Source organism: Hypomesus transpacificus, chromosome 22, assembly GCF_021917145.1.
Source record: "Hypomesus transpacificus isolate Combined female chromosome 22, fHypTra1, whole genome shotgun sequence".
Taxonomy (NCBI): Eukaryota; Metazoa; Chordata; class Actinopteri; order Osmeriformes; family Osmeridae; genus Hypomesus; species Hypomesus transpacificus.
This window is the reverse complement of record NC_061081.1, coordinates 11601043-11617923: the sequence shown is the minus strand read 5'-3', so window position 1 is coordinate 11617923 and position 16881 is coordinate 11601043. Positions and strand designations below refer to the sequence as shown.

At 49.8% G+C, this 16881-nt stretch overlaps 1 protein-coding gene across 18 annotated transcripts in view; it reads right to left on the bottom strand.

The window, feature by feature from the left end:
• The window catches only part of gab1 (GRB2-associated binding protein 1), a 39198-nt gene extending 22537 nt beyond the window's left edge, over positions 1 to 16661 (bottom strand). For 16 of the 18 annotated variants that reach the window (XM_047044621.1, XM_047044626.1, XM_047044628.1 and 13 more), the window contains exons 1-2: positions 16270 to 16661; positions 15958 to 16081 (exon numbers count right to left, since the gene is read on the bottom strand). In XM_047044621.1, the coding sequence (XP_046900577.1) occupies positions 15958 to 16029 (72 nt within the window). In that variant the 5' untranslated portion in view covers positions 16030 to 16081; positions 16270 to 16661. The remainder of the gene's footprint in view (positions 1 to 15957; positions 16082 to 16269) is intronic. The other 2 variants (XM_047044622.1, XM_047044623.1) reach the window with 2 other exon arrangements.
• Between the last annotated feature and the right edge of the window lie 220 nt (positions 16662 to 16881).

The window sequence follows — 16881 nt, the reverse complement described above, 5'->3', positions numbered from 1 at the left end:
GCAGCGGGTCTGTGTGTGTCATTTCACTTAGACACTCCCTCTAAATCGTTAGTACCCACTACCTTTACCACTCTAACCTCTACCACTGTAACCCACCCTAACCCTAACCTCTACCACTCTAACCCACCCTAACCTCTACCACTCTAACCCACCCTAACCCTAACCTCTACCACCCTAACCCTAACCTCTACCACTCTAACCCACCCTAACCCTAACCTCTACCACTCTAACCCACCCTAACCTCTACCACTGTAACCCACCCTAACCCTAACCTCTACCACTCTAACCCACCCTAACCTCTACCACTCTAACCCACCCTAACCCTAACCTCTACCACTCTAACCCACCCTAACCTCTACCACTGTAACCCACCCTAACCCTAACCTCTACCACTCTAACCCACCCTAACCTCTACCACTGTAACCCACCCTAACCTCTACCACTCTAACCTCTAAACCTAACCGTTAGTACCCCCACATGCCTCTGGGAAGATAAGGGATGTCTCACAAGCATCCTTCTCACAAACACATCACAAAGCTTCAAGGACACACACTCCTACCAATATCCTCTGCACCTTGGGTAGACAATACATTTTCTCCAGGAGATCCTGACTGAACACTTCCTGATATCACCCCCTCCCCCACAGCAGGAGCAGGGATATGATCACCTCTAGAATCACACATCAGTATGCCTCATCACCACCACTAACATGTCCGTAACACATTCCACCTCCTCTATAGCAGGCAAATGACTTCACCTCTATGGAGGGTCATTTATAAACAAATTCAAAAGTAAGACACTGAACTTGTGAACTAGCTGCTGAACTGGTGCCCTCACCACACGCAGGTTCACCTGTGTAGTCAGGTGACCCCTTCACCAGTATTGGGTGTTCTGTCTCAGTGGTGGCATGTGACCCACAGAGACACACATGACAGCGTTCCAGTGTGTGTGTGTTTCGTACAGGGTTGAACATTTGTGCATTCCTTCATGGCTGCAAATAACCTGTACTGCAACTGCTGCTGTGTAATATAACTACTCTGTCTCTCTCCAGCTCCCTGTCTCTCCAGTTCCCTGTCTCTCCAGCTCCCTGTCTCTCCAGCTCCCTGTCTCTCCAGCTCCCTGTCTCTCCAGCTCCCTGTCTCTCCAGCTCCCTGTCTCTCCAGCTTCCTGTCTCTCTCCAGCTCCCTGTCTCTCTCCAGCTCCCTGTCTCTCCAGCTCCCTGTCTCTCCAGCTCCCTGTCTCTCCAGCTCCCTGTCTCTCCAGCTCCCTGTCTCGCTCCCTCAGAGGCGATGACCAGAGTACACAGTACTAACCCTGACCTTAACAATACAAATCCTAATCCTAACAGCACACAGTACTAACCCTAACAGTACTAACCCTAACAGTACTAACCCTAAGAGTACACACGTCCTTCACTCTAGTAGAAGTACAGTCATGTTTAAAAAGACTGGTAAGTAGGGCTGCAGCAACAAATCGATTAAATTCGATTAAAATCGATTATTAAAAGCGTCAATTAGCTTACATTTGTTGTGCTGATAGCCAGGAAATGAAAGAAGGTGCAATGACAAGAAATAATATTGATAATGCCACCAAATACAAAATAGAGGGAGGGAGGGAGGGTCCTTGGGCAAGGCACTTCACAAGGGGCGCAAAACCCTCGTGAAGTGATCTGGCGATATTTCCAAACCATCCTGTTGACTTTTATGTTGTTGGAGATTTGCTAGTGTTTTAGAAACTGACATGAAGCACGGATCGCAGTACTGTCCTCAACGAGCAGCGGGTGCTGCCGTGAGCTCCTCTGCCGTCTCAAAGCACTCACAGGCGGTCAGTCTCACTATAGCCTCGCGGAGCTCCACTACTTTCCTTACTGAGGAGTTGGCAACACGGCTGGAGAGGCAAATCATACAAAGCTAGGCGCGTGTAAAGTATGCTAACCAGTATTTACAAGTATGCCAGGGAGGGACAGGGAAGGAGAGAGAGACGGATCAATACCTAAATAGGGTTTTCCTGGCCTGACCAGGTTTAGACACTCAGAGATGACCCCCTCCACGGCCTCTCTCTTCCTGCATGTTAACCAGGTTTAGACACTCAGAGATGACCCCCTCCACGGCCTCTCTCTTCCTGCATGTTAACCAGGTTTAGAAACTCAGAGATGACCCCCTCCACGGCCTCTCTCTTCCTGCATGTTAACCAGGTTTAGACACTCAGAGATGACCCCCTCCACGGCCTCTCTCTTCCTGCATGTTAACCAGGTTTAGACACTCAGAGATGACCCCCTCCACGGCCTCTCTCTTCCTGCATGTTAACCAGGTTTAGACACTCAGAGATGACCCCCTCCACGGCCTCTCTCTTCCTGCATGTTAACCAGGTTTAGAAACTCAGAGATGACCCCCTCCACGGCCTCTCTCTTCCTGCATGTTAACCAGGTTTAGACACTCAGAGATGACCCCCTCCACGGCCTCTCTCTTCCTGCATGTTAACCAGGTTTAGACACTCAGAGATGACCCCCTCCACGGCCTCTCTCTTCCTGCATGTTAACCAGGTTTAGACACTCAGAGATGACCCCCTCCACGGCCTCTCTCTTCCTGCATGTTAACCAGGTTTAGACACTCAGAGATGACCCCCTCCACGGCCTCTCTCTTCCTGCATGTTAACCAGGTTTAGACACTCAGAGATGACCCCCTCCACGGCCTCTCTCTTCCTGCATGTTAACCAGGTTTAGACACTCAGAGATGACCCCCTCCACGGCCTCTCTCTTCCTGCATGTTAACCAGGTTTAGACACTCAGAGATGACCCCCTCCACGGCCTCTCTCTTCCTGCATGTTAACCAGGTTTAGACACTCAGAGATGACCCCCTCCACGGCCTCTCTCTTCCTGCATGTTAACCAGGTTTAGACACTCAGAGATGACCTCCTCCACGGCCTCTCTCTTCCTGCATGTTAACCAGGTTTAGACACTCAGAGACGACCCCCTCCACGGCCTCTCTCTTCCTGCATGTTAACCAGGTTTAGACACTCAGAGACGACCCCCTCCACGGCCTCTCTCTTCCTGCATGTTAACCAGGTTTAGACACTCAGAGATGACCCCCTCCACGGCCTCTCTCTTCCTGCATGTTAACCAGGTTTAGACACTCAGAGATGACCCCCTCCACAGCCTCTCTCTTCCTGCATGTTAACCAGGTTTAGACACTCAGAGATGACCCCCTCCACAGCCTCTCTCTTCCTGCATGTTACGTTTCCTCCTGCCTGACCCTCTTCCTGGTCCAGTGGGCTGATGTCTAGCCCACCTGCAACCCGACACCCTGCAGACCCCCCCCCCCCCACACCGCCCCCACAGGGTAAAGCATTAACCAGAGACTGGGAGCTTAAACATGAACACGGCTCCCATCAGCCCTGAGCAGAGGAGCACAGAGGTCACATGGTAGGGGTCAGTCAGGAAGAACCACACCACCACACAACTGCTGTGCTCTTTGCTACAGGAAACACAGCTTTTACTAAGCAGAACAACTGAAGCAGCACACACATACACAAAACACATCCCTCTCTGCTGAAGTTTCCACTTTGTTGGCATTTTCTGCTCTTCCTTCTCGTCTGTTCTCTACACTGGGCAGAAACACTTCCCTTATGTCAGACAGTCGGACGTGTGCGAGTGTGTCAGCGTGAGAGTGTTCCAGACCTCCTGAGTGTTGAGGTTTCACTTCTGCAGCAACACCAGAGTTCCCAAGAGACACCAGAACCTCTTCCACACCATCTCAACCCTTCCTCTCTGCTCCTGCCTGGACTAACAGCTTCCTCTCTGCTCCTCTCCTCCCACCACCAGATCCTCTCCTCCACCCTCACCACAACAGGAGGCAGCCTCCACCCTCCAGCGTTCTGTGTCTGCGAGCGAGTCTCAGGAACACACATTCTCACATGCGTGTAAACAGACACGTTGAGAAGGACAAGATCTCCTTAGTGTGACGAAGACTCGTCCAATCAGAAACCCCTTGCACACATGGCAGCTTAGATACAGAGGGAAGGAAAGAGAAGGAGGGAGGAAGAGAAAGAGGGAAGAAGAGAAAAGGAGATCTGCTTTACCTGGTAGCGCTGAGGTCCGCTGCTGTAGGAGGAGAGCTGCTAAACACTGTCTTGTTTCGAACATGTCTGGCTACTTTCCTGCTAGCCCCCTCCCTCTCCCTCCCTCCCTCCCTCCCTCCCTCCCTCCCTCCCTCCCTCCCTCCCTCCCTCCCTCCCTCCCTGTCTGTCTGTCTGTCTGTCTGTATGTGTAGAGGCTGCATAATTCAGTCCAGTAAGTTCGGGAGCAAAACTGATGGGAGGGGGGTCTTATTGTGTTTAGTCTTGACAAGTGTTAGCAGAGTTCCAGACCTGACAAATCCACCTGATTGATTTTGTACTTTAACAAGTTAAGCTGTAGGCAACAACGGCTGACTGTTCCTTCCAACACACACACACACACCTAACAATATGGCTACCAGCTAAACCAATGAAGACTGGCCATCATGCAGCTCCCAGTCTCACTGAGCTTGACCCTCATGACAGTCTCCCACCCTGAGCACTCACAGGTGGGGTTTGATAACAGCCTGGCAACCCTGCAGCTGTGGGGGGCAGGGCCAGGGGCATGGCCAGGGAGAGAGCCTGTGGAACACTGATGACAGGAGTGACAATGACAATATTTACTTCAACTAATGGTTGTGTTGAAACAGAGTCATAGTGAAGAAAATCACTGTGTGACTTTGTATAACACTGTTGTATAACACATACTGTCTGTATGATTAATGTGTGTATTATTATTTATGATGTATGAACGATGTTAGATTTTGTCTGTACTGGTCTTGCTTGGGAGTCCAACATGAGGACCTGGGTTACATTCTTCTCCTCCAACCTCCCCTCTCCACTCCTCTCCTCCCCCACTCCTTCTCCAACCTCTCCTCCCCCACTCTCCTCTCCCTCCCCTCTCCTCCTTTCTCTAAAAGTCACATGAGCCCGTCAAATCTGCATCTCTAGAATTCAACACATTCCATTGGCATGTCAGCCCTGGTCACATGACCACAGTGTATGTGTGAGTGTGTGTGTTCACATGATCACACTGTGAACAATCGTCCATTTACTCTGGGTTAACAGCAGATGGTCAAATGTCAAAACACACTAAACTCCAAACACAAGCAGCATTAATAACATGAACCCCCAAACCAGGATGACGCGTGTGGGGCGCGCATGTTGCTGTGTGTGTCTGATGCAGCGTGTTAACAGGCCAGACAGAGCTAAACACCCCAGTCAGAACAACAACTCAAACCTCCTCTAAACGTCTTTAGACCATCTACATGGGGAAGCGTTCAAGATAATGGTTGGATTCTTCAACTGTGTACTGACCTTAAGCGCTGTCTGTCGACCACAACCTGCTCTGTTATCCAACTGCTACGACGAACGAGCGAGACAGAAAAAGAGAAGAAGACAGAGGGAGAAGAGAGAGAAATGTGGATAACCCTTTAATAGTGGCGGGCGGGCAGTTGAGATCGAAAGAGAGAGAGAGACATAGAGAGACAGAGAGAGAGAGAGACAAAGAGAGAGACAGGGAGAGAGAGAGAGGCAGGGAGTGTGTGTGTGTTCCTAACCCCTGGCCTAAGTCTTGGTCAGAGATGCAGCAGTCCCGCAGCACAACACTCGTGACAGTGGCCGCAAGAGTCACTGGAGACCACCAGTTAAAGGACTTCCCCTCCCGCTCACTCTACTCCTCTCTCTCCCTTCCTCCTTTCTTTCTCCGCCCCTCTCTCTCTCACTTCCCTTCTCCCCCTTTCCGCCCTCATCTCCTTCAGTAACCTGAGAAATTACACAGGCAGGGGCGGCATTTCACAGTTCGCCTCAGTTCGTCTCGTCCTCCCTTCTCCCTCCTTCCCTCCCATCTCCCACCCTCATCCCCCTCTTCCTGTCTCTCTCCTTCCCTACATCTTCCTAATTCTCCTCCCCCCATGTGTGTGTGTGTGTGTAGGGGGGGGGGGGGGGGGGGGGGGGGGGGGGGAGCAGAGAGACCAGAGACCAGCTGTGTTGTGTGTAGGGTTCCCCCTCTCTCTCTCACTCACCATCACCCTTCCCTTAGTCTCTCTCCCTCACATCTTCTCTCCAGCCATCTGGTTGCCATCAGTGGCTCATACAGGAAGAAGGGCTGTGAACTGCTGGGCGCCAGGGAGCCACGCCTTCCTCTCCTCTCCCTCTGATGAGTGGTCGACTCTTGATAAAGGAGACCCGCTGCATCTATCCTTCTCTCTCTCTCTCTCCCGCCATCTTCCCCTCCTTCTTCCTCTCTTCCCTCTAGAGTGGCTTCCATGATGGAGTGGTATATTGATTTAAATTCCATTTCTTTCTCTCTCACACATACACACACTCTGGGTGCAGAGTAGAAACACAGCAAAGTACAATCCAGTACAGCACACTATGCTACAGCACAGTAGATTAGAGTACACCAGGACAGGGCAGACCAGACTACCAAAGCCACGACTCTGGAAATAGACTGGGTCCTTATGACAACAGCAGTCTATTAATACAGCCTGCTGCCCTTTTGAGCACAGCTACACCAGAACCAGACACCTCCAGCTCCCAGACACTCACCAAGGAAACAGCACTCACTAACAACACTACTTTTAACAGCCCGAGTGCCAACTGGGTCAGTTCACCTAAACATACTGTCCATATGGCTGTAATGTCACTAGAAGTCCTACAGCAGATGATGTCATGGCTGCTCCTGGGACGAATGCAGGCTAAATATAGTCCTGAGGAGCGATGTGACATTCTAGAGAGAATGTCACTACACCTCTACCTCTCAAGCAGGAGTTAAGGCCAATTTATGCTTCTGCGTTTTTATGGACACGCACACAGGGAACGCCCACTCCGTCAAGGAACTCCCTCTCCTACGAGGAACTCCCTCTCCGTGCCCTCTCCAAACCCCTTGGAGAGCTCTGCGTGCACCTCCTGATTTTCCTGACCATCCGTCCGTCAGTCCGTCATTTTACCGATACCCCTTGGCTGTGATTGGTCCGTATTAAGAACCGCTTGAGTCAGGGGTGGGGGCGGGGTTGCCGTGACCAACAAGAGAACAGAATCCTTTGACCGCCATTGTTGTACGTTTTTACAATTCATATTTCAGCTAAACAGTACATGTAAATCAGCATCTGAATAAAAATGTGACGAGAAATGGGCAGTGTAGTTGCTGAAAATGTGCTTGTTTTATTGATGAAACGGCTGATTTGTAAATTTGCTCCGACTTCTAAATAACCTAGCTAGCATCGCAGTGCAGCGCCATCTACCGTTCTGGCGGTAAATTGCTTTCAGCACGCAGAGCCGTCGGAGTAGAATGAATTCAACCAATCCGTCCAACTCTGTGCGTGCGTCTGGCCGTAACGGAGTTGGAGAAGTATAAATTGGCCTTTAAACAGCACCACCTCTAAACAGAACCACCTCTGATGAGTAACAACAACATTCCCGTAACCGGGCCAGGCCGAGCCAGACTACCTAGCGTTTTCAGTCTAATGTGATCATCGTGGGAGAAGAAGCCCTTGCATGGGAACAAGTGTTTGTAATTACATAATATTTGTATGGATGTTTGTTTTAGGATTAATGATGATAATCCTCAGATGCCCGTTGGACTGCTTTAGCCACACTTCAACATGAATATGCATGTCAATAAAGCATTTTTATAGAATAGAAAACTGGCGACAGGCGTTATAATTTAATAGATAGAACATTTCAAAATAAGACAGAGACAAAAAGACAGCCCCAGACAGAAAGGGGAGCCCCTGTAACCTGATATGGTTCAGTGTCCACACACAGGGGGGTCAGCCTGTTGAGCTGGAGTCATTTGAGCCTCATGAGTTCACGTGAGGTGTGATGACTGTGAGGGGAGTTAGCCTACAGTTTGCCTACAGAGCCAACAGATCTGTGGAGGACACAGTTAACATGGCCCTCCACCTCACCCTCCAGCACCTGGACTCCCATGCATCCTATGCCAGGATCCTGTTTGTGGACTTCAGCTCTGCCTTCAATACCATCATCCCCGCCCTACTTCAGGACAAGCTCTCCCAGCTGAATGTGCCAGACTCCACCTGCAGGTGTATCACAGACTTCCTGTCTGACAGGAAGCAGTGCATTAAGCTGGGAACACAAGTCTCTGACTCCCGGTCCATCAGCACCGGATCACCTCAGGGCTGCCTTCTTTCTCCTCTGCTCTTCTCCCTGGACACCAACAGCTGCACCTCCAGTCATCCGTCTGTCAAACTCCTGAAGTTTGCGGACGACACCACCCTTATTGGGCTCATCTCTGGTGGAGACGAGTCTGATTATATGTGGGAAGTGGCCAACCTGGTGACCTGGTGCAGCCAGAACAACCTAGAGCTCAATGCTCTTAAGACAGTGGAGATGGTTGTGGACTTCAGGAAGAACACAGCCCACTCACCCCCATCACCCTGTGTGACTCCCCAGTCAACACTGGGGAGTCCTTACACTTCCTGGGCACTATCCTCTCCCAGGACCTCAAGTGGGAACTGAACATCGGCTCCCTCATCAATAAAGCACAACAGAGGATGTACTTCCTCCGGCAGCTGAATAAATTCAACCTGCAAAAGACAATGATGGTGCACTTCTACACAGCCATCATTGAGTCCATCCTCACCTCCTCCATCACCATCTGGTACGCTGCTGCCACTGCCAAGGACAAGAGCAGGCTGCAGGGTATTATCCGCTCTGCGGAGAAAGTGATTGGCTGCAATCTGCCTACCCTCAAGGACCTGCACACCTCGAGGTCCCTGAGGCGAGCGAGGAAGATTGTGGCCGACTCCTCCCACCTGGACAACAGTGTTTCCTGCATGTTGATTTTGTCATGGTGGCCCGCCACGGTAAAATTTCTCTCGCAACGGTATCAGAAATAGGGCTGTACAAAATTTTAGGCCGTCTCTCAGCAGTGATTGTGTTAGAGTGCATATCGGAGAATAGCAAGGACACATGCTTCACACCGCAGTTGAGATTGCGTATGTGAGTCCTTGAGAACTGTAAGTCGTATAACTTATGTTGTCAGTTAATTTAAGCCTGTTGTATTAGTCTATAGTTCTTGCAAATTTAAATTAAGTTAACTGTTGATTTTCGTTGTTTGTATTCTTCCACTGCTAGCTAAATTGCAATTCTATTGATTCGATAACGATTGCTGCCCTCGCTCCCATATGTATTTTAAGTGCATTATTATGCTGAAGTAGTTTTAATTAATAAATATTGGGTTTATTGTTATTATTTGCTACAGAATGCTTAGCCTATCAAGATCAAATGAAGCAAACAGTGTACATGCTTTCGAGTACCTTAATCGAAGTTTAAAAGCTAGGCTACTGACCATTTACAACAAGTTGTTCACGTCAAATATTAATTGGCAGCATTTATGCCATTTAGAACAGACCTGCCCCCACTGCAAAAAAAATCCTAGAAGAAACACTGCACTCCCTGTTTCAGTCACCCCCCTCCTGTAGAAGGCTGCGGTCCATCAGGACCAATACCTCACGCCACAAAACCAGTTTCTTTCCTGTTGGCCTTTTCAATAAGGCCAGGGTTCACACTGACTTGTATGAGTAAATGTCCTTAAAAAATTGCTTTTTGCACTGCAAAACACAATTGTATCTTGTACCATTTGTATTTCTTGTATTTTTATATTGCAACTTATTTTAATATTTTATTGTACATTTTACTTTAATTCTAATTCCACTTTGTTATTTCTAGATTATTTACCCTCAAAAATAGTTAGTCCTCATATTTAAAACCAAAGCACATTCCTTGTTTGTGCAAACTTTCATGGCAAATAAAACCCATTCCGATTCCGATTCTAACCTGGTTAGCCAGCTCCATCTGAATAAGCTGAGGATGAACAGTTGCAGACAATGCATTGCAGTAAGGCGGGCATTAATATTTTATATCTTTAACACTTATTTGTAATGGACATTTAATAATTAATGGCCCAACCCACATAATTTCCAAAGCACCAGCACTCGCTAAGGAAGCTAGCTAGCCTGGAAGACTACCGTAGCAGTGCTAACTACACTCTTCTCCTGCCTGGCCCCCCCAATGGTGGAACCAGCTCCCCACCTCCATCAGGGACACTGACTGTCTCCCCACCTTCAAGAAAAGGCTCAAGACGCACTTGTTCCGGGAGTACAACGGCACTTAAGAATGCTTGGCTGGACTTGTTAGTTAGTTTCCTCCAGGATCACAATGACTCTTATTGAGTGACTTGTTGCTCTTTTAGGTTAGATATAATTAAGTTAAGTCTTGTACTCACTGTGAAATATTTTACTGTTGATTGTTCTTCTACAGGTACAGTCCTGCACTTTTGTGGTTCATGTTGTTTAATTTGTAACTTGTATAACTGCATGCTCTTATGGGTCTTCCCTTTGGCACTTGTTTAGCTTTTCACAATGTGTGCTTCATGTTTTGGCTACTTGCAATGTTTGGGACTATCCCGTTGTTATGATCAGTGACCTATGCTCTTTTGTAAGCTCTCTCTTGGAAGTCGCTTTGGATAAAAGCGTCTGCTAAATGAATAAATGTAAATGTACACTGGGCAGGCTAACGTAGCAGTGCTAGCTAGCGTGGTAGACTACTGTAGCAGTGCTAGCTAGTAGGGTTGCCAACTTCCTCAACCCCAAATGCGGGACACTTTCTCTCCCCCCCCCCCCCGCTAATGTGTACAAATGATGTGCCTGATATGACGCTAGTTAGGGACTTCCATGGTTAATGCGAGCACGCTCCTCGCTGAGGCCAGGAGTGCTTTCAGCTTCTGATGGTGGTCTGCACTGGTGATGCAAGGCCCTTCGAGTTAATATTTCCATGCACTCGCGCTCCCTTCTGACACGCGCACCTGTTCACAGTTCACTGAATATGAATACCGGCCGGCGAGGCTGTGATTGGAAAAAGGGACTGGAGCTGTCCCGGACGGGACAAATCAAAATCACCCATAAATCGGGATGTCCCGGACAAATCGGGACGGTTGGCAACCCTACTAGCTAGCCTGGAAGGCTAACATAGCAGTGCTAGCTAGCGTGGAAGACTAACATAGCAGTGCTAGCTAGCGTGGAAGACTAACATAGCAGTGCTAGCTAGCCTGGCCAGGCTAAGAGGCCAATGCATTATAAATGCTTGTTTGTTTGTTTCCTTCCTTGTCCACATGAGGGTTTAGCCGGAACAACTGTTCCCTGTACCACACATTAAGCAGATTTAACGAATCCTCAACTTGACAAATAAGGGGGGAAAAAGAGGGCTTGTTGTTCCACCCTGGCTGCAGCCCCGTACTGCTGGCAGCTCCACACGGAGCCTGCCCTGTGGTAGGCAACTACTGCTTGGGGAGAAAGAGAGGGGAAAAGAGAAAAAGAGAGGAGGGGAGGAAGAGAGGCTAACCCTAACAGCTGAGAGGAATCACTTGGGTCTACAGACTGTTGTCAGTCCTGCTCAGCTAAAACCTCAGGGTTCCCCGCTAGAACCAAGACACACAGAGAGACCTCAGGGTTATCCGCTAGAACCCAGACACACAGGGAGACCTCAGGGTTTTCCTGCTAGAACCTAGGTAGGAACCAAGCAGGCCTCTCCCTTCTCCACTTCCTCGTGCAGCATGACAGATAACACCACGCAACCGATGCTGTGGGAGATATAGCCTGTACACTCTGCCCCCCCCTTCGCCTGCCCCCCCCTTCGCCAGCCTCCCCCTTCGCCTGCCTCACCCTACCCCCCCACCCTTCTCCATCCCTACCTCCCTCCTTACCTACCTACCTCTCTTTAAATGAGCCATTCTGTCACTTTAAACAGAGACAAGAAAAACGCAAGAGGAAGTATTAGAAAAAGAAACAACGAGAGAATGAGAGGGAGAGAGGACAGATGAAAAACTAGAGCTGATGGGGTTTTTGTAGAGAAACATTTTGATTCTTTAGCGGGGAATCTCAGGCTTGGGTTTCTGTGGGAGGTACAGCCAACCTCACACCATCGCAGGAAGGCGAGAACACTGAAAACACTGTTCTACAGAAATGCAACTGTTGTTTTTTTACATAAGCTTAAACCTAAATGTTAGTACATAAAATCTGATACAAAAACAATAGACAAAAATACCTCTAAGCCTTAGTCGAAAGATGTTTCTGCCGAGAAATGTCATACATTTTGTAGTCTCAGTACGTGTGTAACGTCCTGACTGGGTTTAACACACACACGGTCTGGGAACCCCTACAAGCAGACTGAAGCCATGACCCCCAGAGAGCTTCAGCAACCAAACTAAACAGCCTCTCTCCCCTTCTCCACTCCCTCTCCACCCCTGGCCTCTCCTCTCCCTCTCCACCCCTGGCTTCTCTCTCCTCTCCCTCTCCACCCCTGGCCTCTCTCTCCACTCCCTCTCCACCCCTGGCCTCTCTCTCCACTCCCTCTCCACCCCTGGCCTCTCCTCTCCCTCTCCACCCCTGGCCTCTCTCTCCACTCCCTCTCCACCCCTGGCCTCTCTCTCCACTCCCTCTCCACCCCTGGCCTCTCTCTCCACTCCCTCTCCACCCCTGGCCTCTCTCTCCTCTCCCTCTCCACCCCTGGCCTCTCTCTCCACTCCCTCTCCACCCCTGGCCTCTCTCTCTACTCCCTCTCCACCCCTGGCCTCTCTCCACTCCCTCTCCACCCCTGGCCTCCCTCTCTCTCTCCCTCCCCCTACTTCTTCTCCACCCCTGGCCTCACTCCCCCTGGATCATACACATCCTCCAGCCTCTCCTGCTAAAGACCCCCGGCACTCCTATCAAATAACACAGGCTCACAGGAACACTGTGCCTGAACAGCAGCACAGCCAGAGGGCAGTCCAACAGTCAGAAACAGACAGAAAGACAAAGTCAAAGTCAGAGAGACAGAGACACAGACAGGCAGACACAGTCAGAGCGACAGAGAGAAAGAAACAGACAGTCAGAGAGCCAGACACAGAAAGAAACAGACAGAGAGACACAGACAGACACAGACAGAGACTGACTTCAAAAATATCTTTATTGGGCAGTCAAAACTGCCAGCTAGACACCAGTTACATCACAACAACCATTTTGGATCCTACTTACTTGTATTGAAACAAGAACTTGAATAGTTTTACAGACACAAAGCAAAAGAAAGGTGGAAGATTTGATGTTTGGAGGGGAGAGGGCTTCGGTTAAGTTTTAACCAAGAAAGACAGACAGAGAAAGAGAGAGACAGAATTACAATAAGGGTCTTTTAGAGGAACACCAGTAGGCTTCCCTGGTTGAATGAGTCAAAGGTCACAGAGGGCTCCAGAGAGCGACTAGACCTGCAGCTTCCTCGGCAGCCTGTCTGTCACAGAGAGGCAGCACGGGACAGCCAACAAGCAGAGGATCCTTCACGCAGTGTGACACATCACATGGCCTTCAGGCCTGCTGAGTGCAGTGTGGTCGGAAATACTGTATATACATTACCTTTATGAGCTGTAGGAACAGAGGAGGGAGAGGAAGAGAGGAGGGAGAAGAGAGGAAGGAGGGAAGATGTTGGGTGGGACAGGGATGGAGCCCTGACTAGGACTTCACTTAGTAGCATCATCATCATCATCCCAACTACATGGAAACTTCTGTGATCTTCCCAGTAATAGCACTTCAGCAGTGCCTGGTCACTTGACCTAACCCAAGTCCTTCATTTAATTGGCAGGTTGCCCTACCTGGTTTCCTGCCGCTGCTGTGATTGGTCTGTTGAAGGTTCAGTTTGACCAATCAGCAACACTCCTGGAGCCAGACTAGCAGGTGAGCAGATCCCTTTAACCATAGTTACAGGTGTCTTCCCGTCACCCAGTGTCGTCTCCCCCTCCCTCATCCCTCCAGGATTCAAACACGGGTCCTCTGACACACAGCAACTACCTTTCACCAACTGCTTCAACTACTGACAAGACACCAACACGCTGGTATGGCTCAGAGGAGTTTCCACTGAGAGAGCTAACTGTGTTACAGTCCGCCTGTCAGAGGAGAGGATCTGGGGTCTGCGCTTGTGGAGAACTGCACCCTGGAGGCTGGTGCTGGAGCCCTACAAGACACACACTTGAAAAATGTGTGTGTGAGATAACAGGGAGGATATCTTTTGATATTTCCTGATGATATGCTAGCATGAGGCCGGTTAATTGACAGGCAGAGATTACATCTAGAGAGAAAGGCGCTTCTTGGAAACAGTGATTGCTATGCAAACATGCAGCCTTACTGCTAGTAGAAGGGCCCTTACATAAATATCAACATAGATCCAGTATCCCACTAAGACAACACACCAGCTGTAAGCTAAGACCTGGAGTGAGGGTGAGCAGGGCTGGGTGAGGAAGATGAGGAAGATGAGGAGGGCTGGGTGAGGAGGGCTGGGTGAGGAAGATGAGGAGGGCTAGGTGAGGAAGGTGAGGAGGGCTGGGTGAGGAAGGTGAGGAGGGCTGGGTGAGGAAGGTGAGGAGGGCTGGGTGAGGAAGGTGAGGAGGGCTGGGTGAGGAAGGTGAGGAGGGCTGGGTGAGGAAGGTGAGGAGGGCTGGGTGAGGAAGGTGAGGAAGGCTGGGTGAGGAAGGTGAGGAAGATGATGAGGGCTGGGTGAGGAAGATGATGAGGGCTGGGTGAGGAAGGTGAGGAGGGCTGGGTGAGGAAGGTGAGGAGGGCTGGGTGAGGAAGGTGAGAAATGAAGAGGGCTGGGTGAGGAAGGTGAGGAAGGCTGGGTGAGGAAGGTGAGGAAGGCTGGGTGAGGAAGGTGAGGAAAATGAAGAGGGCTGGGTGAGGAAGGTGAGGAGGGCTGGGTGAGGAAGGTGAGGAAGGCTGGGTGAAGAAGGTGAGGAAGGTGAGGAGGGCTGGGTGAGGAAGGTGAGGAGGGTTGGGTGAGGAAGGTGAGGAAGATGAGGAGGGCTGGGTGAGGAAGAGGAGGAGGGCTGGGTGAGGAAGGTGAGGAAGGTGAGCAGGGCTGGGTGAGGAAGGTGAGGAAGAGGAGGAGGGCTGGGTGAGGAAGGTGAGGAGGGCTGGGTGAGGAAGAGGAGGAGGGCTGGGTGAGGAAGAGGAGGAGGGCTGGGTGAGGAATGTGAGGAAGAGGAGGAGGGCTGGGTGAGGAAGATGAGGTGAGGAGGGCTGGCAGTTCTACTAGCCTCCCCTCTGGCATGTGTCCTGGGCACCATGGTGATGAGACAGAATTCTCCAGATAACAGATCAAATATCAGCGCAGATACAGCTGAGGTAACACACACACTTAGATACAGCTGAGGTAACACACACACAGCCAGCCAGCTGAGGTAATAGGCTACACACACACACAGAGTAGAAGCTGTTATTACTTTAAACAGGAGGTAACCTATATTGGCCTGTCAACATTAATATACAGCTTGCAAAACAGTACGTCCATTTCTCTTTGTGTCACCAACTCTTCCAGGAGCTGTACTCAGACAGATAAAGACCTTGACGCTTCCTCTCCTTGTAGCAGAAACAACATATGCTAATGAGCAGCCGACCAGGAACTAAGGGTCCTAAGCACACACATCCCTGCCCAGCAGGAGGAGTTCTGTGGGATAGTTTCACAACATTGATCTGCGTAGTCCTGCTAGCAGCCGCTGGCATTTGTAAGCAGAGGCGTGCGCATCAACTATCACAATATAAACAAGATTATTTGACTTTCCAGACGGATAAAGGCGATGTCTCCCAGTATCGGGTGCATCGCGCGAGTGCCTGAGACGTGTGAACGTGAGTCTCGTGACTGGAAAAGCAATGGATCCTGCTGATAGTTTGGGTGTGTTCTACATTACATGCTTATAACAACTTAATTTGACTTCATCAACCAGCCTCCGTTAAAACGGCAAATAAACAAGCAGGTCAGCAGCCGCTTTCATTCAAGAGCAGTGATTCGGCGAGAGCGGACGCTGTTACAGCGCGGTTACATTTGCATGGAGGCAACAATATGGATACAGTTGAAATCACTTACGTAACGTCGCAACTTTTTTTCAGGAGGCGACTTTCTCAACCAGCCCGAACACACCACATCTCCCCCGCTCATCTTCGCTCCTCACGTCAACAAGTTTGGGTTGTGGAAGCCGAAGTTGGGGGCTCTGGAAAATAAACAGGAAACCTTCAAACAAAGTACAAAAAGTTCAGATGTTCCTTTAGCAGACTAAGGAGACGGTAAAAGAATAATGCCGCCACTCCTCCCTTGACAGTCTCTCGGCGAGTCACCGACAGAGAAGACGTATCGACCAAACAACGAATAGTCTAATAAGAATCCTGAACTGTCACACACATTTCCAAGTTGTCGTCGTTTAGCAAACCTCCGCGGCTGCCTTCCTCCGGGAGTGTGCCTCCTGCCGAACACCGGACGCTTGTTTTCGTTTTCCAATCAGAATAGTCGAATCAAGCCTGGCGCCAGCAAGTGAAACTCGACAAGTTTCGTGTTCTGTTATGGGTTTTTGCTATTTCAATCAGAGTGGAACCAACCGTTCTTTGCGCAACTGGGTGTTTATTTTCTTCTGTTTCGGACGCATATTTATCCCACGACGAATACGGTGCTTTTTCACCAAGAATGCTGTGGGCCTTCCTCCCAGTTTCAGTCCGCGTGGTTCCTTAATTATGATTGACAGCTTAGTCTTTTCCTAAACTCCGCCGCCTCTGGAGCCGTGTGGAGGGAGAGGCGGCGTGAAGGAAAAAATGGAGAGTCAACTATGGGACATGTAGTTCTCAATTGTTAGCCGTTTGCTTCCGAATAAGCGTACGTACTTTTTATAAATGTTGTTTGATTTCATAAGGTCAGGATACAAAGGAAAATTATTGACAGGCAACGATGGCCGGCAAAAACTACAAACTCTGCTTGTGTTAGCGAGGACACGTCCATTATGGCAGACGTGCAAACTACACT